This window comes from Myotis nattereri (genome assembly GCF_964212035.1).
Source record: "Myotis nattereri genome assembly, chromosome: X".
Taxonomy (NCBI): domain Eukaryota; kingdom Metazoa; phylum Chordata; class Mammalia; order Chiroptera; family Vespertilionidae; genus Myotis; species Myotis nattereri.
This window is the reverse complement of record NC_138078.1, coordinates 121,209,548-121,230,449: the sequence shown is the minus strand read 5'-3', so window position 1 is coordinate 121,230,449 and position 20,902 is coordinate 121,209,548. Positions and strand designations below refer to the sequence as shown.

The following is a 20,902-nucleotide window of genomic DNA, read 5'->3' as shown; positions in this document are numbered from 1 at the left end:
GTGACTATATAATAGGTAAAGGTAGCCAAGTTTCTTACCATCAGAAACAAATAATTAAAAATAAGGAAAGGGGAAGACTAGAATGAATCTTGTGATATGGATTTAAGTGGAAACATCAATATGAACTCATCTTTAATTTAATCTGTATATAGGCATATAAGTGTAGAAATAGATCTAGATGTGTGTATATTCATGGATTAGTATGTTTGATTATATTTTCTAGCTCTGTCTTAGGAAGACCTAAAAGCAATGACACCCCAATAGTAATAAACATACCTAGCTCCCAGATCCTGGTTTCTAATACTATTCTTCAATAAAGAAACTAGGGCTCCTGGGAGTAATGGATGCTTCTGGATCAGTAGAGGACAAATGCAAGGTGAATCTGTAATGCTCTGTGCCAGGAATTAAGGAAATTCTCAAAAATATTGGAGCATGACAAGAGATACAGGAGCCAATCTGAAGGAGATCCCAAAGACCAATACATCAAGATCATGAAAGATAAAGAAAGACTGAGGAACTGTCACAGATTGGAGGAAACATGGCAAGTAAATACAATGTGAGATCCTACAATAGAAAGGATATTAGGGGGAAATTTGTGAAATTTAAATAAGGTTTTTATTTTAGTTAACAATATTGTAATAGAGTTAATTTCCTGGTTTTGATAACAGTGCTATGTATGGTATGTAAGTTGTTGACATTACAGGAATTTGAGTGAATGGTATGCAGGGGCTCTCTGTAGTAGTTTTGCAATCTTTTGTAAGTCTAAACTTATTTTAAAATAAAATGTTTTTAAAAGTTAGCTTTTATAGTCTTACATGTGTATCTCCTGTACTTTAATGCTCGGAAATAGTGGGGTATTGTTTCTTTTCATTTTTTTCTTCTTTTTTGAAAACTTCGGGCATGGTAAGGAGAAAACTCTCAAACTCATAAAATGACTGATTCTGCAACTGCCCCCATCTAGCTGGATGAGTCAGACAATGAAATAGATAAGAAAACATTCGTATCCATAACAGCATTTCGCAAACCTAGCTAATCAAGAATTTTGACTTTAGAAGGAAGACCATTCAGTTTAGATGATTACCATGTAAGAAACTGGAGATAGTGAGGAAGAGGCACTTGCCGAAAGTCACGTAAGCAGTTATCACAAGAGCCTGAGGACTCCTGTGTTCTTTTAGTCATGTTAGTGTTTCCTTTTCCCTGTGAAGAAGGAAATGGGGTAAACAGAAACTGGGCTATTGTTTAATAAACAAAAAGCATCTGACTTTTACACTGCCTGTGAAGTTTTGTTGCTTTCCTTCACATTTTGTACTTCGAAAAGGGTGAAAAGCCAACTTTCGCTTTCCTAATCCCTCCTTCTCTTATTGTTTCATGATAGTGTAGTTAGATTAACACGTTAAGGTTTCATATTTAGAAGTTTGACAATCATTTGTGCTATTAACTTTGACAAGGAAGAAAAGAGGCAAGGTGCTCTTTATTTTTAGACAAAGTTATCTAAATGAGTGATACTAAGCTTTGTCTAATTGCTGAGAGTCAGAACACTGAGCTATCTCTACTCCTTTATCCATTCTTCTACCTAAACCATGCTTTGTTGAGTTAGCCAGCCAGAATTGGGGATTCTAACTAGCTGTGTACCGTAAACATCTTCATTGCATGAAAGTCTTTGATATCTGATTTTGTTATATTCTCATTAGAATAATGCTATGGTGAGCTAGAGGGGTACCTGTCACAGGTCAGCTGCAAATATTGTAGTAGCAGCAGCCCATTATGGGTCAAATATTGTTGATTTATGGGAGCATAGCTCAACATCTTTTCTCTCCTCCTTGAGGCCAAGTTTGCTATTGGCTACCTGGTGAGAAAGGACCTGTGATATGGTCAGTATTAAGATTGATGCTTTGCTATAGGAACCCCATTTAGTATGAGATATCTGAATATCTCAAGTTTGAGAACTGTCTACTATTTCTCAACTCTTTTGCTTCAAAGAAACTCTTACATGTTAGGGAAATATATAAGCGATTCTACTTGATTATTAAATAAATTCTTTCCGTGTTGCATAGCTTTATGAAGTAAATATATATATGGTTTTTTTCTCTATTTTAAGTTTTTGTGACATGTGGATAAGGTACTTCTGTACATCTGGAAATAGCAATTAGCTCTTCTAGGAATGTAACTTTATTAATAGAACATCATTTACTTACTGTTCTTTTTGCTCTCACAGATGAGGTTTCTGCTTATAACATCCCTGAGGTTACCCTGTTTTCCTCTATCTCAGTCTTCTGTTTGATTGGTGACCTATAGGGTTATATATTCCAGGGGAAATTAGCTGTCTGTTATTTCCTTGTTATCTCTAAATAATATTTTCATTTTATTTTTAATTTAAATTCTTTATTGTTGAAAGTATTACATATGTCTTCTTTCCCCCCATTGACCTTTCCCCAGCTGCTCCTACCACCAAGCACATCAGTCTTTGGTTTCTTAAATTTGTTTTTTTGTTGCTGCTGCTGTGTAATCCAAATTTGCAATCCTGCTTGGGTTTTCAATGCTTTCTTGTATTCTTGATATTGTTTTCTTAAAAGTAAATAAATGATTCCATTTGTTTTTTAACCTTTTATTTTCTAAATAATCTCCACTGTTTGGATTTAACCATGTTGTTTCTAGAGTTAACTTATCTTTTCAATGTTTTTCATGATGAGTCTGTATAATATTGCCTAGTGTCATGTCTTATCTGTTATTTAGTGAAGTAGATATATATATGTTTCTATAGGATTCATCAATTTGGGGCATAGGTATTTAAATGTATGCTTTAAATTGGATTTTTTTTTCTCTTACAACTGGGGATATGTGTTTTTATTAAAACTCAAATTTTTATTTACCCACTGGAAATTTGCAGAAAAGAAATCAGCCTTTTATTCTTATCCATGTTCTTATGGGTAGACATTGGATAGTAAAAACAGTTTCTACATTCTAAAAGCCATCCATTACTTGAAAATATAGAGTCCACAGTGATATAACTGTTAAATATGACAAATTTCCTAACCGAAGACATAGGCTCTGTGTCATCCATGATTTACTAGCTAACTGTATTGCAGTAAGGCTTTAAAGTCTGCCTTTAGCATGCAGAAATGCAAACAAAAGTTTTGTTGTCTATGTCTTTAAGCCCTTCACCCATCTTTCATGTGTCTAGGTATTATGAGTAGGCTGTGTTGTAGTATCAATCATCTCTTACTCATTTTTAAATACTTTTGGAGGCTATATGTTTTAAAATGACATATTTTTATGACCACATTGTCACATTGCCTTAACAATTTTTGTTCACTTTATTTTGGAAAGAAAGCAATACTGAAGTAACAATTTGAAGCTATTTGTATCTTCAAGAGCTCTGTGTTTTTATGTTAAATATTTGATGAACACCTATCCCAGAAGTTGTTTTTCTGTTGTTAATGTTTATGCTTATCACATGCTCCATTAAATGAACTTAAAAATTTTCCAGCTTTTGTAAAAACATAATCTCTAGTGTTTTTGCAATTTCCTGGATATTTCACTTTCTATTAGTAAGGAAAGCATTTTATATAGAACCAATTTCATTCTTACTTTAAAAACAAATGAAAAATTTGTTTTTATTTTGCTAGTACTCACTGGTGAAAGGATTTATTTTCCCAAATTTATTGAGATATAATTGACATGTAATGTTGTGTATGTTTAGGGTGTACAATGTCATAATTTTATACAAGTATATATTTTAAATGATTACCACAATTAGGTTAGTTAACACCTCTCTCACCTCAAATAATTACCATTTCTATTTTTGTGGTGAGAACATTTAAGATCCACTCTTTTAGCAATTTTCAAGTGTATAATACAGTATTATTCAGTCTAGTCACCCTGCTATATAATAGATCCCCAGAACTTGTTTTGGAAGTTTGTACACTCTAATATCTCCCCATTTTCCCAATACCCAGCCCCTGGTAACCTCCATTTTACTCTATTTCTAAGTTCAGCTATTTTAGATATCTCATGTAAGTGGTGTCATCAGTATTTGCCTTTCTGTGTCTAGCTTATTTCACTTACATAATGACCTAAGGTACATCCATGTCACAAAGGACAATAATCCCTTCTTTCTTGTGGCTGAATAATATTCCATTGTATATATTTTGGGCTATTGTATAATTTTTTCAAGAAGCTTTAGAAGTATTCTTGATAGGTGCCTCTTTCTTGTGTGAAATATAGACATAACAATGAAAATATATAAAATGAAGCATGGTATCAGCAAGTGGCATAAACATAGCAAATGTTGCCTTGTGAAAATAGATTTAACAAGGGCTCCTTATGTGGTTTTGAGCAAGTCATGGGAACCCTACCACCTCTGTTTCTCTTCATACAATGGCAAGAAGCAGTACTTAATTTGTAGGACTATTGGTTATAGACAAGGATTTATAAATGTCAAGGTTCATTTAATGCTGAAAGTCCTGTTAAATCCATTCAGATTTCTATATACATTCAATTCCCCAAAGAAATGATTCATTCAGCAATATTTATTAAAATCTATTACTTGTTAGGCACAGGGTTCAGTATTGTGCAGAATACAACATTATGGAAGACATGGTCCGTGTCTGACCTCTTAGTATGAAGCGTTTGTGTTATTTGCCATAAACCAGGTACAAACTAACTGCCAAAAGAGTCCAAGGGGAGAGGCAGGGGCTGGGATTACATACAGCTGTGGTGATTAAAGATGCAATCATATAAGAGGTGCTGTTTGAGGTATTCTTTGAAAGAGGGATAGGAAGATATTCCAGGCAGTTGGGACACACTGAACAAAGATAGAGGGGGAAATTGTGATGTGTATTCTGGCTGAAACATAGAGCTTTTGTTGGCAGAGAAGTAGCCTCAAAAGTCAGTGATGAGTTTAAATTTTATTTTGTAGCTTTCAGGAACCTGACAATTTTTAGGTGATGACATCATCAGCCTATGTGCAAAATGAATTGGTAGAGCAAAAGAGACTGGCAAGAGTGGGACTTCTGAGAAAGCTGTTTAAGTATTGGAAGTATGAAATAAGAATTTAAATTAGGTGGTGGCAGTGGGAAGGGAAAACCAATGATGGGACTGAGATACTGGTAAAATCAATGTAGTTAAGTAAGAGGAGGTTGACATTCTATTCCAGTCTACTGCTATTGCACTCATCTTTATATCCAATCTGCCATACTTATTTCAGTTTCACATTAGATGCTGTCTTGTGTTGCTGTATCTTTTGTGCCTAGTACATGTAGCACATACTAGGATCTTAAAAATTATTTGTTGAATGAAACATGAGCTTAATGAATCATTTTGATGAGGGAAAATAAATATGGGCTCCCTTGTAAGATGCCCAGTCATCTCTACATCTGCATTTTTACTTCCACTCCAAGTTTAGCTTTTACTTAAATATGAATTGAAATTGTATACGCTCATTTGCTGACTTTCCTCATTCAACCACATTTTAACCTAGATTTGATGACCTACACATTGCTTATTTTTGTGAATTTAATTCTGTTCTTTAACATTATAGAAATGTCCTTTGGATAGATGCTGTTTATACTCTCTAAATGTTGCATTTTGAGTGCTTTTATCCTATATATAGATTTTTTAAAATTTTGCTGAGTGGCCATTGTTAAATATTATTTTACAGCAATTAGTATGATAATCTAGTAATATTCAAGCATTATTTTTGTCTTAAAATGTTTAAAATTAAATTTTACAGCAGATGGCTAGCTTGCAAATCAAAGTATTCTTGGAAGCCTGGTTAGTGCTAATAAGGTTATTTTGAGTCAAGTATAATAAAAATATAATCTTCAGAAAAGGGTTTTGTGTAAAAGGTGACTGCCTGGTCCAATAAAAATATTTTTAAAGTTTAATTACTAGCTATTGTTCTGAATGCCCAGTGAAATTTTCAAGGCCCAATAAGTTTAATCATAGAAAGGCAAATAATAATTATCATAGAATAATGTCAAAGGCATTGACATTGATAAATAAACTTAACTAGAACCCTCAATAACTAGAAATTAATCCAAATAGTCGGCTTTTTTTTAAAAAAAAAATGAGAAAATAAGAAATGGGAAAGGAATTTCAAGATGTTGTTTTTTAAATGCCCTCTGAACTTATCAGGTACATCTTGGAGTTCATGCAATCAGTTCAATCTCTTATACCTTTTTCATCTTCATCTCCATTTCTGAATAGTGATTTTTGTTTTTCAGAAGAGATGACCCTGAGGCCTTGGGTGCAGTCCTTAGTAATCAAGATATGATTCAGGTTTGGGTAACTGACTCTACTTTCAGACACAGGAAAGGTACCTGGAACATTATAGAAAAATGTTTCCATAAAGAAAGGAACTTAAACTTGGCTATTGCAAATAATGCTGCAATGGGCATAGGAGTGCATATATTCTTTCGAATTAATGTTTTGGGTTCCTTTAGATATATCCCCATCAGTAGATGAGTGTATAAAAAAGCTGTTGTACATTTATACAATGGAGTACTAGTTGGTTCTAAAAAAGAAAGAAATCTTACCTTTTGTGACAGCATGAATTGACCTGAAGAGTATTATGCTAAGTGAAATGATTCAGTCAGAAAAAGATAACTAGCATATGATTTCACTTATATGTGGAATCTAATGAACAAAATAAACTGACAAACAAAATAGAAACAGACTCATAGATAAAGAGAACAGACTGACAACTCTCAGAAAGGAGGAGGCTTGAAGGCTGGGTGAAAAAGGTGAAGGGACTAAGCAAAAACACAACAACATTCAAACACAGACAACAGTATAGTGATTGCCAGAGGAAAAGAAGGGCGGGCTAGGTAGAAGAGGATAAAGAAGGATACATGGTGATGCAAAGAGACTTGACTTTAGGTGGTGAACACACAATGCAATATACAGATGCTATATTATAAAATTGTACACTTGAAATATATAATTTTATTAACCAATGTACTCCAATACATTCACTAAAATTTTAAAAATAAACATAAAATTATTTGAATATTTAGCAGCATTTAACTGTCATTAATATTTTTCTTTATTGATTAAGCTATTACATATGTGTCTTTATCCTCCCATTGCCTCCCCACCCACTCCCTGCTCATGCCCTCACCCCCCTAGTGTCTGTGTCCATTGGTTATGCTTATATGCATGCATACAAGCCCTTTGGTTTATCTCTCCCCCTTACCCTCACCCTCGCCTGACTTACCTCTGAGGGTTGAGCATCTGATCAATGCTTCTCTGTCTCTGGATCTGTTTTTGCTCATCAGTTTATGTTGTTCATTATATTCCACAAATGAGTGAGATCATGTGATACTTATCTTTCTCTGACTTGTTTCGCTTAGCGTAATGCTCTCCAGTTCCATCCATGCTGTTGTAAATGGTAGGAGTTCCTTCTTTTTTACAGCAGCATAGTAGTCCATTGTGTAGATGTACCACAGTTTTTCAATCCATTCATCTGCTGATGGACACTTAGGCTGTTTCCAAATCTTAGCTATTGTAAATTGTACTGCTATGAAGATAGGGGTGTATATATCTTTTCTGATTGGTGTTTCTAGTTTCATGGGATATATTCCTAGAAGTGGGATCACTGGGTCAAATGGGAGTTCCATTTTTAGTTTTTTGAGGAAACTCCATACTGTTCTCCACAGTGGCTGCACCAGTCTGCATTCCAACCAGCAGTGCCTAATGGTTCCTTTTTCTCTGCATCCTCGCCAGCACTTGTCATTTATTGATTTACTGATGACAGCCATTCTGACAGGTGTGAGATGGTACCTCATTGTCATTTTGATTTGCATCTCTCTGATGATCAGTGACTTTGAGCATATTTTCATATGTCTCTTGGCCTTCTGTATGTCCTCTTTCAAAAAGAATCTATTTAGGTCCTTTGATCATGTTTTGATTGGGTTTTTTATCTTCCTTTTGTTAAGTTGTATGAGTTCCCTATAAATGTTGGAGATTAAACTCTTATCAGAGATAACATTGACAAATATGTTCTCCCATGCAGTGGGCTTTCTTGTTGTTTTGTTGATGGCTTTTTTTGCTGTGTAGAAGCTGTGATGATGATAATAATGAAGATGATGATACCATTAATATTTTTAATCAGTATAGGCTACTGACAGCTAAAACTAAACCAAGACTCTCATTTTTCCCAAATTTTAAAGACCTCACTCGAATGGCACATGACATTTACTCCATCTTTGAAGTTTTAGTGGTAAAACATATTTAGTCATATTTTACTTATTTCACCCTCAATTTTCCCACTAGAAAAACATAAGGAAAAAAATGACGTTACTTCTAAGTCAGAGATTGTAGAGAAAAAGGAAAGAAAGACAGAAAGAGAGGAGAGAAAACCAAAAGAAAGCCAGAAAGAAAAGGAAAAGAAGGAAAGGAGAGAGAGAGAGAGAGAGAGAGAGAGAGAGAGAGAGAGAGAGAGAGAGAGAGAAGGAAGGAAGAAAGAAGGAAGAAAGGAAGAAAGGAAGGAAGGAAGGAAGGAAGGAAGGAAGGAAGGAAGGAAGGAAGGAAGTTGGGAGACACCTACTGAGAAAAGCTTTTCATTTTGAAATACTTCAGCTCCAATAATAATGTATTTGAAATGAAACCAGAATGGTGTAATGAATAAAATAACATACTAATGAAGTTATAAAGGAAGTTAAAAGGAAATGATAAAGAAAGTGAGACTCCCCAGAGAGAGAATTATTTATGCCATCGTTATCACACATTTTCCTCTATAAACTCCTCATCTCTTCTTGAAACGAAAATAAAGATATGTGATTAATTATGGCTCAGAGATATATCATTGTTCCTATTAAACTTGCTCCTCCTCCTCAATAGAACCATTAAATGTACCACACATCATCTTTGATTTCTACCCCATGGTTTTTCTTTGATTTCTGTCCCTACTAGTAGGTCAAGTGCTAGAGCCCCTTCCAGCAACATTCTTCATGTCTCTGCAATTGCAGGAGAGATAAGATAGGTAAACTCCTTGTGGGCAAACTCCTTATCCTGTTCTTCTTTATGTCTTCCACAGTATCAGTAGTCATTTCACAGAGAGGTGCTTATTAACCAATATGCTTTCTTTCATCTGGCAGTAAGAACAATGCAATTCAATACTATGGTTGCTAGAAATCTCTGAGCTAAATTTCCTGCCCAGCTAAAGCAATTCACCTTAGTCTAGATTTTGTAATGTATTTTTATATAGTTGTTGCTATTGTCCTGCCTCACTCTTACTATTCAGGTTTATGAAAATGATCTTCTTGAAAAGGCATCTTTCTTGTAAGTTATTTTCGAGCTCTTCTGGAAGAATGTAGTTGCATAACTAGTGAGAGAGCAAGGGAGCAAGGGTAGGAGATAATTCTGTTTCTGAATTTCTGTATTGCAGGTATTTCAGTAATGCAAACTGGGGGCTTTGGTGTTCATAGGCTTCAGCGATACTCAGAAGTAAACAAGTGCTGCTGAGACTACTCTTACTACATAAATAAAAGAATAACTCATACTTGGGTCTTCTTATATTTAGTTGTTTTCTTTACAATTAAAAGGACATAGTGATGTATGAAATGTATTGTTTTCTTATTGCATCCCTGCAGGGTACAACTGATGAACTTTGGATTCAGTGCTGGCTTTGAGGTCTGGGAATCTATCAGTACTTCAGCTTCTGTTTGTCTATGCTGAAATGCCATGATCCGCACTGTGTTGTTTGCTTAGTTGATGTGAAAAGCATTTTCCTCTTAGCTTGTCTTTTTCCAGATATTATTTTGGAGAACGAGGAGAAGGGATAATGCTTACAATCGAGTAGGGTTTCTGCAGTGAGTAAAAGTATTAATTTATTGGAAAGCTGAGGAGACTTTACTACAGAATCTTTTATTTGCTTAAATTTGGGCATATAGCAATCATTTAGAAAAACACTCTGGGGAAGTTTATAGAGTAAATATAGGCAACATAGCATACAAAGTTCTTATATATTTAGCTTTATAACTAATACCACTTACTAATTTGTAAACAGAAAATGAATGTTTTTGAGGAGTAATAGAGTTTTGAGAATCCCTGTCTTTTTTTTTTTTTTTTGGCATGACTTGAATTGGCCTTATTTTATACTAGTGTTCTGGTGCACAGATTTGTGCACATTCAAAGGAAATTAATTAGAAGAAATATTTTAATATCACTATTCACCCTTTCTTTATAATAGAAGTGTGAACCAAATTCACGATCGACAATGACAAATTGAAACACACATGTGCAATTGGCGCCAGCAAGAGGTTTATATGTATGGCACATGCACAAGTCAACTTAGCTATATATATATAAACTTGCTAAATTAGACTTGCTTTTTCATTTAGCTAAACTTTTCCCAGCCCAGGAAAGCACCCCAACTTCTCTTTCAGGTAATTGTTAGCAACACGGCAGTAAACATCAACATGAACAGATTATTATTGTAGATCATGCAGGGAGAACAAAGGGTAAAATAATTAACTGTAGCAGTGTTTGACTATATTCTGCACAGTGAGAGAACCTGAAGTCATTTTCAAGTTCCACCATTTCTTACTTCTTTTTAGTCGGGTCAAGTTTCTAAACTTTCTAAATCTCCATTTTCCAGCTAATGAAAAGAAAATAAGATTCCACCGAGTCTCCTATTTATAACATATTTATAATATGTCATATATTAGTTTTTATCAATACAAATATGTGTATGTACATATATATCACATATTCAAACACATTACACATTTATATGAGTCAATTTTGGCTTCTAAGATGTTGGCATAATGAGATAAAAATTTAAAAAAAGGAAAAATTAGTTCAAAAACTTATAAACCATTTTATAATGAAGTTCAATTTTAATATTTCACCAATTTATATAAATATTTAAAATCTCTTTGCTATAATTAATTACTTGTTAGTATTTTAAGCACCATTAACATCTTCTCTTATTGTCTATTATTTGTTTGACTTTATCCTCCTAATTTACCAGGAAAAATGACTTGCCCGATTTCTTTCTATCATTTTAATGTTGTAAATAAAATATAACAGCAGTTTGGCAAAGTAAAACATTCAAAATGTACCAACCAAAAAGTGTGTTGCTCCAAACCTTTTCATAAAATAGAAATTACTTTAAATGTTTAGTCATTATGTTTCTAAAGTGAATTTTCATTATGAGAGAACTTAAAGTAAGAAGCTTGTGATGGTAGACATGTGTCTCTTGATTAGATAAACGGGTCTCCCTAAGTAAGCATTGGCTCATTGCCAGTTGAAAAGGGAGCAATAATTCTTTTATCTTTTCAGTTATTTGCAAGGATAAGATTAAAGCCTGAATCGGCTTTTTTATCCTCTGCTATTTCACCTATCATACCACTGAGCTGTGGGAGCAACAACTGTTTAACAATATCCAGTTCTAAGAAGAGAAGTGTCCTTGGCTCTTTAACATTGTATATAAGTTCCCCCTCAAGGCACATGATAATTCACATTACTCACAATATCAAGAATTTCTCATATATAATGCATTACTTTTGTGGAGAGGTAAAGTGGTAAAACATAGTTTGCAATCTGTCATGTTTTAATACTTAATTCATAGCAACAATTTTAGTTCTTTTTAAAAGAATTAATAAAGAGAAATAGGTATAATATTTTGTACTGATTTTATTTTCAAAACATACTAAATTTCCCTTTTTATTTGTTCAAAGTACCTCTGAAATATTTAGGGACTGAAATTATTCCTAGAAAAATCGCTGAACAGAATTGGAAAATAACTTAGCCATGATCTAAAGGTAATCAGAATTCAAGGCACTTAAATCCCAGTCTTGCACTCTTTCTAATAAAATCCTGAAGTCAAAGTATGAATAGCCTGTAACCTGATTCTAAACAGTTGATTCATTTCAACACTGGATTTGTTATTATTGTTATTTTCCCTATCACATTGTCTTTAAAAGTATAAGTACACTTTTGAGTTCTACATGCCCAACTGCCCAGTCCCTTATAAAATTCAGGTTTCCAACTATCCTCAGCAAGTATCTATAACACTTTGTTTTTAAAAAGCTGTGGGAAAACCTGAATAATAAATTATATTGAAAGGAATTGATGTGTTTATATTATTAAAATGTTTACTTGATGTATCCAGGTATTGATTTGTATTTGAAATCTTTAGATTTATATACTTACCTCCAAATAAATTTGCAATATAAAAAAGAAAATGAACATAACTCTTGTTCATATCCTACTTTTTAAGTACTGAAAAAGTCAAACCCTAGTTCCCAGGCCTGCAAATCATCATCCTACTTTGCACCATCTCAAAGTATGTACATTCTATGGTCATTTAAATCAAATCTCCACTACTACTGAGCTTTTGTCGTGTAGTCTTTTGTGAGGTGGTGTGTGTAGTGTATGTAAATTCTTATTTGCCTGTGCTCTTAGTGAAATGAAATGCTTGAGAAGAACACTCCATACTATTATGTGATACAGTTCATCTTTTGTCATTGTTTTCTCTCTGCTTTGTGATAGTGTGAAGCTACAGCACTCAAGACATTTGAGGTCTGAGTAAATCTTCCAAATGGCACTACTGTTTTTAAGAGTCTTTTTTTAGCATGGTAATGAGAATCACAAAATGTACACAACCATTTTAATGAGTTCCACTTCCATCTGTTCTCTATGTCCATCAGGTTTTGCTGGACTGTTCTTTTGTCAGGTCATGGTTGTTTGTGTTTCAACTCTCATAACCCAACTCCTGATATGACAATGCTTCTCCCAAACCAACTGGCAAAATTCTATTGTGCAAACAGTTATAAAAAGCTGCACTAAGAGAGGACAGGTTTGTACTAATTGTTCTGCTTCAGTAAGGATGAAAGTCTTAATACATATAAAGCACTTTGAACAGTGCCCAGCACATGACAATGCACAATAAAGTTACCTGTAATTATTCAGGTGTATGTGCCGTAAAAAAAAAATGGACATTCAGTTACCTTGTCTTACTCGTTTTCAAGTCACCCAAGATCCCTAGATACTTAACAAAACATTTCATTTTTCATAAATGTATCTTAAATAGCTTCTGGACATACCTAACAGCCAGTTAATATGAAATAATATTAGAGGGAAACTAGTGGCCCAGACAGTAGAAATACTTGAACTAGCTCATTCCTCAGTTTAGTTAATGTCAAAGTATTATGAGGTAATTGTGTACTGGTTAGGAATGTGAGCTCCAGGTCCAGAGCACCTCAGTTCCAATCCCTCCTCTGCTACATTAGACCTGTCAGCTTGCCTGTGTTTCTTTAATTCTCTGTGTCTCAGTTCCTCAGTAAAACACTGAGCACCTAAGGTTGTTTATTGTGAAAATTAAATGAAGTAATGCAAATAAGGCACTTTGATCAGTGCCTAGCACATGATAAATACATAATAAAGTCAGTTGCTATTACTGAAGTGGATGTGGTGTGAAAAAAAGGGGAAACCATTTCACAAAGTTATATAAGGTCCTTAAAGGGGTTTTGTCATTATGACCACTTTCAAGATATTAATGGAAAATATAATCTTATAGAGGCCTCAACCTGGTCTTTAAATATGTGTCAGCAATTGTCACATGCCAAGTACATGTGCTAAAACTGTATATACAATTATTCTCCAGCACACTCATAAATGGTAAGAATTAGTTCACTTGTAAAGGTCATTTGACTTTATATACTAGAGTCTAGTATATAAAGTCAATGTAAAACATGAAACAAAATAAAATAAATTACAGTCTCCAGTTATATTTAGTAGAAAAATAACTGGAAAAGATTGGCACAGTGATTTTTATACTATCTAGTTTATTTCATTATGTCACTTTATAAAATACTAGAGGCCTGGTGCATGAATTCATGCACCAATGGGGTCCCTTGGCCTGGCCTGCAGGATCAGGCCAAAACTGGCTCTCCAACATCCCCTGAGGGGTCCCAGATTTTTTGAGGGCACAGGCCATGCTGAGGGACCCAACCGGTGCATGATCAGGGGCTGGAGAGGGATGCGGGAGGTTGGCCAGCTGGGGAGGGACTGTGGGAAGCCTCTAGGGTGTGTCCGGCCCATCTTGCTCAATCCTGATTGGCCGGACATGAGCAGCAAGCTAACCTACTGGCCGGAGTGTCTGCCCATTGGTGGTCAGTGCACATCACAGTGAGCAGTTGAGCAGGCTTAGCATATCATTAGCATATTATTACACTTTGATTGGTTGAATGGCCAACAAGATGACTGGACACTTAGCATATTAAGCTTTTATTATATAGGATTTTTTTTCTAGAATTAAATTTTATTTGCCTTATATAAAAGACATAAATGGACACATTTTATTTTTCAAAAAGATGTTTTCTGAGGTTTCCTAATTTTCAGGGAAGGCAAATGAAGCTAGAATAAATCTGTTTTATTTTATTTTTTCCTCACTAAAATAAGTAGTCTACCAATCAAAAGGCACCAATTAGACTATCACTATGACCCTTGAAACTTTTTTTGGTTAATATAGAGGGTATGTTTTCAAAGAACACAACATCTCTACAAGTGCACTATTCTCCCAATAACTTTTGTTCCAACTGTTGAAACTGACTTGAGGAGTTCAAATGGACAGATTTTAAAATTACTAATTAACTTTTTCCTGTTCTTTGCTTTGCTTTATTTTTTTTCCTTGTTTTAGATTTGGAGATAGGCATTCTCTGGTAGAGATCATATTTCATATTCTTCTCTGTAAAGATATGAGACTTTATGGTTGAGGGATTGATTTATTTTAAAACATAAAACCTCCACTTATCATTTTATCTTCTTTAAACTAACCCCATTTCTAGTCACACTGTTTGTGGATAGCCTTGTTTAAGTTCTTTAAATACCAGGAACAGTTTCATCATCATCAAATATTAACTTCTCACTGGAAGCAGGTGAGCTTAACAAGGCTACTATTTGCTAAGTTAGACTGAGACAGGATAATATTAAAATACATATATGTTTAAAAGTAATCTCAGTACTTTTATCTAGAACTTTGTCAGTTCTGTTCAAATCCCTAAAACACATCCTGGATGAAACTTAATATACTTGGTAGATATTCAGGCCAAGCAGAATAGATCTTTATTTTTAAAAGAAAAAGAATTTGTATCAGTAAATTGCTCTTCTTATGTCTGGAGAACAAAACAAACAGTAAGTTGGCCTAATTTTCAGATGCTTTTAAAAAGACTCCCTGGGCTAAAAACACCACTTCACTTTATTTAAATACGCAATGCATTTGGAGTTTTGAGCCTTTTCCTTTTTTTGGGGGGGGGGGGGTGAGGTGGGGGGGAGATAGGGATATTTGTCCGATGCTCTAAAATGCCTACATTTTTTATGACAAATTAGCACAAAGATTTCAGTAAGACTTTTGGTAATAAAAATATCTTATCATTAACAAAATGTAGATGTAGTCTGTGCCTCAAAATATTTTAATGGCAGTCCACGTCACCAAGTAAAACTTTCTGCTTAGAAATTGTATATTTGGTGTCGGGTAGGACTATGAGGAAAATGCTTATTTTAAAGTGGATACATTTTGCTCTGTTTGGGGTTTGAAACATGATTTCACACTTATGAATTTAGCCAGATCCTATAAACAGCCATTTTTATATCCTGCTTTTAAATTTCTTTATCTGAAAGAAGATTTATGTTTAGCAAAGGAGGGACTGATTTTCATCTTTGTGCCTCTAATTTAAAAATGCAGAGGTAAATCAATAACTATATCTGCCCTTTATATAACCTCTGGGAGGAGGGTTACATGTCTGGCTATAGAGTTGTAATTAGTTAATTTATTATTAGCAGCATACTGAGATATGCAAAGATAAATTGTTTAAATATGAAAAATAATCATTGCATTTCTCACCTTATACTCTCCTCCTTATAAGTTTATACCCTCCTCCTTATAACTTTATTTTTATAGAGACAGGAAATTTAATTTTGCCAAGTGGACACCCCAAGGTTTAAGATGAGTGCAAAGTTAAGACCCTTAGGAATTGAGGGGATTGCCAAATACATTCTTACTTCCCAAGTTTTAGTGCAGTTAGAATTCACTTGAGACCCTTAAGTCATGGAAAACCTAAGCTAACTGGCATGGGTTCAAGGGACAGAAGTTAGATTGTAGGAAATCCAGCTAGACAGATAAGACTCAAAGTTGAAACTTCAGAAGTTGCCTAAGAAACATTCAAATAAAAGAAGAAAGCTCCAGCAGTCATATGGAAATATCTAACAAAACTTACAGCTTTGGCAAGGGGTGTTGGGAAGACAACTGTGGGATCTGCCTTTGTAGCAATCATAGGCAAACTCTCCATTTTGTTAACTTTTGAGAAATCAAGTAGGCAGATCATCTAATAACGTCGTTTTGTTACAAAGTTGATGGGGAGGGGGGTGGGAAACTGATTCCTCGCCAGCGCCACTATCTCTGTGGAGTTAGCATGTTTTCCCCATGTCTCTGTGGCTATTCTTTGGGTCCTCTGGTTTCCTTCACATCCCAAAGATGTGCATGTGAGGTGAATTGGGGGAAATGGGGTATCTAAATTGTCCCAGTCCGAGTGAGTGGAGAATGTTAGTGCCCCTGTGATAGAAGGGTGCCCTGTCCAGGGTGAGTCCCACCTTGTGCCCAGAGCTTCTGGGAGAGGATCTGGCCACCCACAACCTTGAACTAAAATAAGTGGGCGGGAAAACAATTCCCTTACTTGTTTTGATTCATCTTTCTTATATGTATGTATAGCCCCATTTATTTCCATGTTTAGTATTAGAAGTGTTTTGGGGTTTTTATTTAGAAGTTTGATGATGTTTTTGTGACCAGAAATATGCCATAGGAAAAGAACTCGTGTTTATATAAATTAGCCTCTGATAAAATTGGTTTCCTTATACGTCATTTCACTTAAAGGTTCCGTTTCCAAGAACCTATTGACAATGTTAAGTGAGAACTTACTATAGAAGCAAAAATATTAAGTGCCATTTTAATGGAAGATCCAGTTCTTTGGAGCTCACTATATTTTTTTATTTAGGAGAGAAAGAGAAGTTAAAAATATGAAGGAACACTAGCTTGACTCATAAAATGCCACAAGGTTTGGTATGAGTTTGAGTAGGAGGGAATTGAATTAGATCAGTATTTTTATGAAGATACTTTAATGAGATATGTTAAAAGGTGGTAAAAAGAGGGATGGGTGTCTCGGTTGGAGCGTCATCCCACACACCAAAAGGTTGTATGTTTGATTCTGGGTCAGGTAACATACCTAGGTTGTGGGTTTAAACCTGTTCAGGGAGCGTATGGAAAGCAACCAATTGATATTTCTCTCTGACATCAATGTTTCTCTCTCCCTTCCTCTCTCTCTAAAATCAGTAAATCCCTTAGTGAGGGTAAAAGAAGAAAAGAGGGATGGTTTGTGTGGTTAAACTATGTTGGGAAATACTGAGTTAACAAAAGTAAGCAGGTTTCTTTACTGTAGGACATATGAGAGAGAACCTTTACTATGCTCTGGTGTGATATCAGACTACAAGAGAGGGATATAGTTTGCCATTTCTTATAAGTATTTAACCAGGAAACTCAGTTTTTGAGGCTTATTGGGAATAGAGGTCTGTGGTACACACTCTGGCAAATGCTGGACTAAATGATCTCTAAGAGCCTTTCCAGCTTTACTATTTAATATTTCTGTGACCTATTGTCTACTATCATATAAACTTCCTCAGTTAAGTACCATTTCATTCTTTCTGATAGAACTAATTCTGAATCTTTAATAATTCCAAAAGAGGAGTTTGCATTCTTAATAAATAAAAAATAATTTCAGGATTATGACTAGAAACTGATTCTGAAATGTCCAAAATTGCCACTTTTGTGATATGTATATTCTGTAATGTGGAGCTATTATAGATTGCCATTTTTCCTGAATATATTATTTCGCTCATTAGAATTAACCATGCCCCCCTGCTTCTCTCTGTCTTTTAATATGCACAATCAAGGGTTGACTGGAAAAAATATGCACATAATGGCTATTCATTGTAATTTTTACATGTTTTGAATAAGTATCTGCATAGATCTTATGTGTGCATAGAGAAACATAATGCTTAAGCAGTCATTTTCCTGGGCTTCAATAGATGACTGTTGCTTGAATTTGAGTATTCCACAGACAGAGCTGAAGAAAAAAAAATGTTAACCTGCCCTCCTCACCCCCAGACACATATGTAAAAACCTTAAAAACATAAAAGCCTACTTTTCCTGGAATAATTCATATATTCAAAACTTTTGTATAAATTTAGAGTCAGTAGTTAGGCGTGGTGGTCACTCACCATGCCTGTCTTATCCTAACCTAAAGGAGGAGCTCTGGGCAAGCATCAAAGTCATTTGAATATACACTTGCACCACTCTGGGTGGGAAAGCTGAGTGGCTGACAGGATTGGGAGGGAGCCCTGTGAAGCTTTCTGTGGGAGGAGCCATGGAATAAAAAACTGCTTTCCCCAACAGTCTACTTCCTTAAATTCCTTGTAGCTGGTCAGGTAAGCTGGGACTGAGAGTGCCTTCTGGTTTGCTCTGGGCAACTGAAGGCCAAGTAGAACCCAGACTGGTTCCATGGAGAGGGCTGCTTACAACTTTAAGGTAAAGGGGGTAAACTGAGTTTTGGAGAATTTGACTCTATTTAGCTCAACTCACCAGGGTAGAAGAAAAAATAGGGAGAGGGTTGATAGATAATATATTGTATTAAGCATACTTATACTAAAAAGTTATTTGTTTATCTGAAATTCTAATTTGGTCAGGAGTCCTGTATTTTCATTTGATAAATTTGGCAACCCTAGATAGGATTCTAATCAGAAGCCCTAGCTGGGAAGAAAGGGTGCAAGTAGCTGGTGTCCTCTTTGCCCTTGTTCTAAATCGCTGTGGTAGGTGACTGGATGGGGTGTGCAGAAAAGAGAAGTGAGGGAACCCTATGGGCAGGAGATTTGACTGACTCTTGGTCAAGATAACCTTTTATGTTATTTCATAACAAATTCTATGTGGTAAGTGAATTTTGAAGTTGCATGATTTTATGTGTATTTTATTTCTTAGAGTAACACATTGAGTGTCATGATTTTTCTTTCCTTTTTTTGCTATATTTTAATGACATTTTATGTTTGCTGCCATCAACTACTTTAAAGACAACTTCCATGAATATTTAGCATCAGAAATGCTTTCTGACTTTTGGTAACTTAATACAAGTGTAATTCAATTGTCTCTGGGTTTTAATTTGATTCTGGCTGGCTATTTGGAAACAGATGATGCATTCTTGGGGAGCTTATTATTGAACAGATATTCAGTTAATATTTTTCTAAAGTGATTGAAGGTGTTTTATTAAATTAGGGGAAATTGGGGAGGGGGCCGGAAGCATATATGGGGTATTGGTGAGGCAGGCTTGGTTTCACTGTGAACAGCAACTATGATATTTATTTATTTGCCCTTCAAAAATTTCAGTGAAAATTTTAAGGTCATGATTATTTGAAAATAAATGTTTGATGTGAATGCAGCTGGATATGTGTCTTGAAGTACAGGGGGACATATTTCTTTTAAGAAGTCAGTATATGCAATAGAGATACACAAGGAGGCCCCACCTATGTGATTATCCCCAAACCAGGTATTCCACCTTTGTCCAATAGCTTATGGGAATTTGACTTGCAACTTGTTCAGAGAAATGTGGGGTGGAAGTGGAGCAGTTTGAGAAGGCAGTTTATTCTAAACCAACCCTGGACTTTCAGTGCTCCCCCTAGGCAGGCCCAGATGCTCTTAAACTATGAATCTTTTGTAGGTTCCTTTATTCAGCTTTGTGGGGTCCTGTTTCCTGGGGGTTCCTGTAACCACAGACCCCTGCAATTAGACCAGAGTTGGTGTCTGTATACTTTGTGGATTCTTGACATTTCTGGTTCAGTTATACTGAATTACCAGAATTTTTCAGCCATATGGTCACATACATCTCTGAGTATATATTCATTGCAAAAAAGATATAAATTAGTTATTTTCTGGGGCTGCATAGGATAACGGTTCATTTGGAACAGAGAACCAGGAACAACCTTGGTTGCGTGTTGGCTATGATTCTCCTCTTGGAGCAAGATAAAAGAACTGATTAAAGGAAATAGTAAGAGAAAGAATTAGGCTTCTAAGGCAGACTTAGTGTAAGGCCTTGTAAGATTATTTTTACAAAGTTTATTCATTCAATCAGCAAACTTTTATGGAGTGGTCACTATTAACCAGGCACAGAAACATTCCTGGAGATTCAAAGATGAGGAAGATATAGTCCTGCCTTTAGATAAGCTCAAAGTCTAATGGGGAGATAGGCATGCAAACAATTTATCACAGTGTACACAGTGATAAGTACAACCATAAAACTGAGTACAAGGTGCAGCTGGAGTCACAAAAGAGGGAGAGATAAATAGCAATGGGGGTGGGGAGATGGGCTCAGGAAAACTTTTACAGAGGAAGAGTCATTTGAACAGAAAATCCATATTGGGTAGTGAGAATCTGAAAACTTGGCTTCTGTCCTTACTGTGCTGCTTGTTAATTAAGACAAGCTACCTCATCTCTTCCTCCGTAAGATAAAGGTGCACAAGATGTTCTGTAAAATCTGTTTCAGCCCTAAAGGTTGCAATTCTGGTAAACATGTTATCTTAGTGGGCTATTTCAGAACAATGGTGTGATTGTTGAGCCTATTACTCCCTTCATCTTTTGGAGGTCACAATTTGAAAGCTTTCTTGAGACAGATAGGCAAGAAAATTATTCTGCCCTTCTCCCAGCTTCTTACATATTCAAACTTGGTTTCTGGTTTGCTCCAAAGTCATTGCCCTGTATATGTATATCAGTGCTGACTACAGTGGAGGGAGTGTGTACTTGGCTCGCCCTCTCTATGGGGTCTACGTTTAGCCTCATTAATTTTGCCTTCAATATATACAG

The 20,902-nt window shown here is 35.2% G+C and overlaps 1 protein-coding gene across 6 annotated transcripts in view; it reads left to right on the top strand.

Annotated features, from left to right (window-relative positions):
* Positions 1-20,902, top strand: part of MBNL3 (muscleblind like splicing regulator 3) — a gene marked incomplete at its 5' end in the record, with an annotated part of 59,820 nt that overhangs the window by 9,377 nt on the left and 29,541 nt on the right. The window contains one exon of one of the 6 annotated variants that reach the window (XM_081115233.1): positions 18,457-18,583. The exons of 4 other annotated variants lie outside the window; for them this stretch is intronic. In XM_081115233.1, the coding sequence (XP_080971359.1) occupies positions 18,557-18,583 (27 nt within the window). Of the gene's footprint in view, positions 1-18,456; positions 18,584-20,902 lie in introns of those variants that run through there. One more of the 6 variants, XM_081115231.1, reaches the window with a different exon arrangement.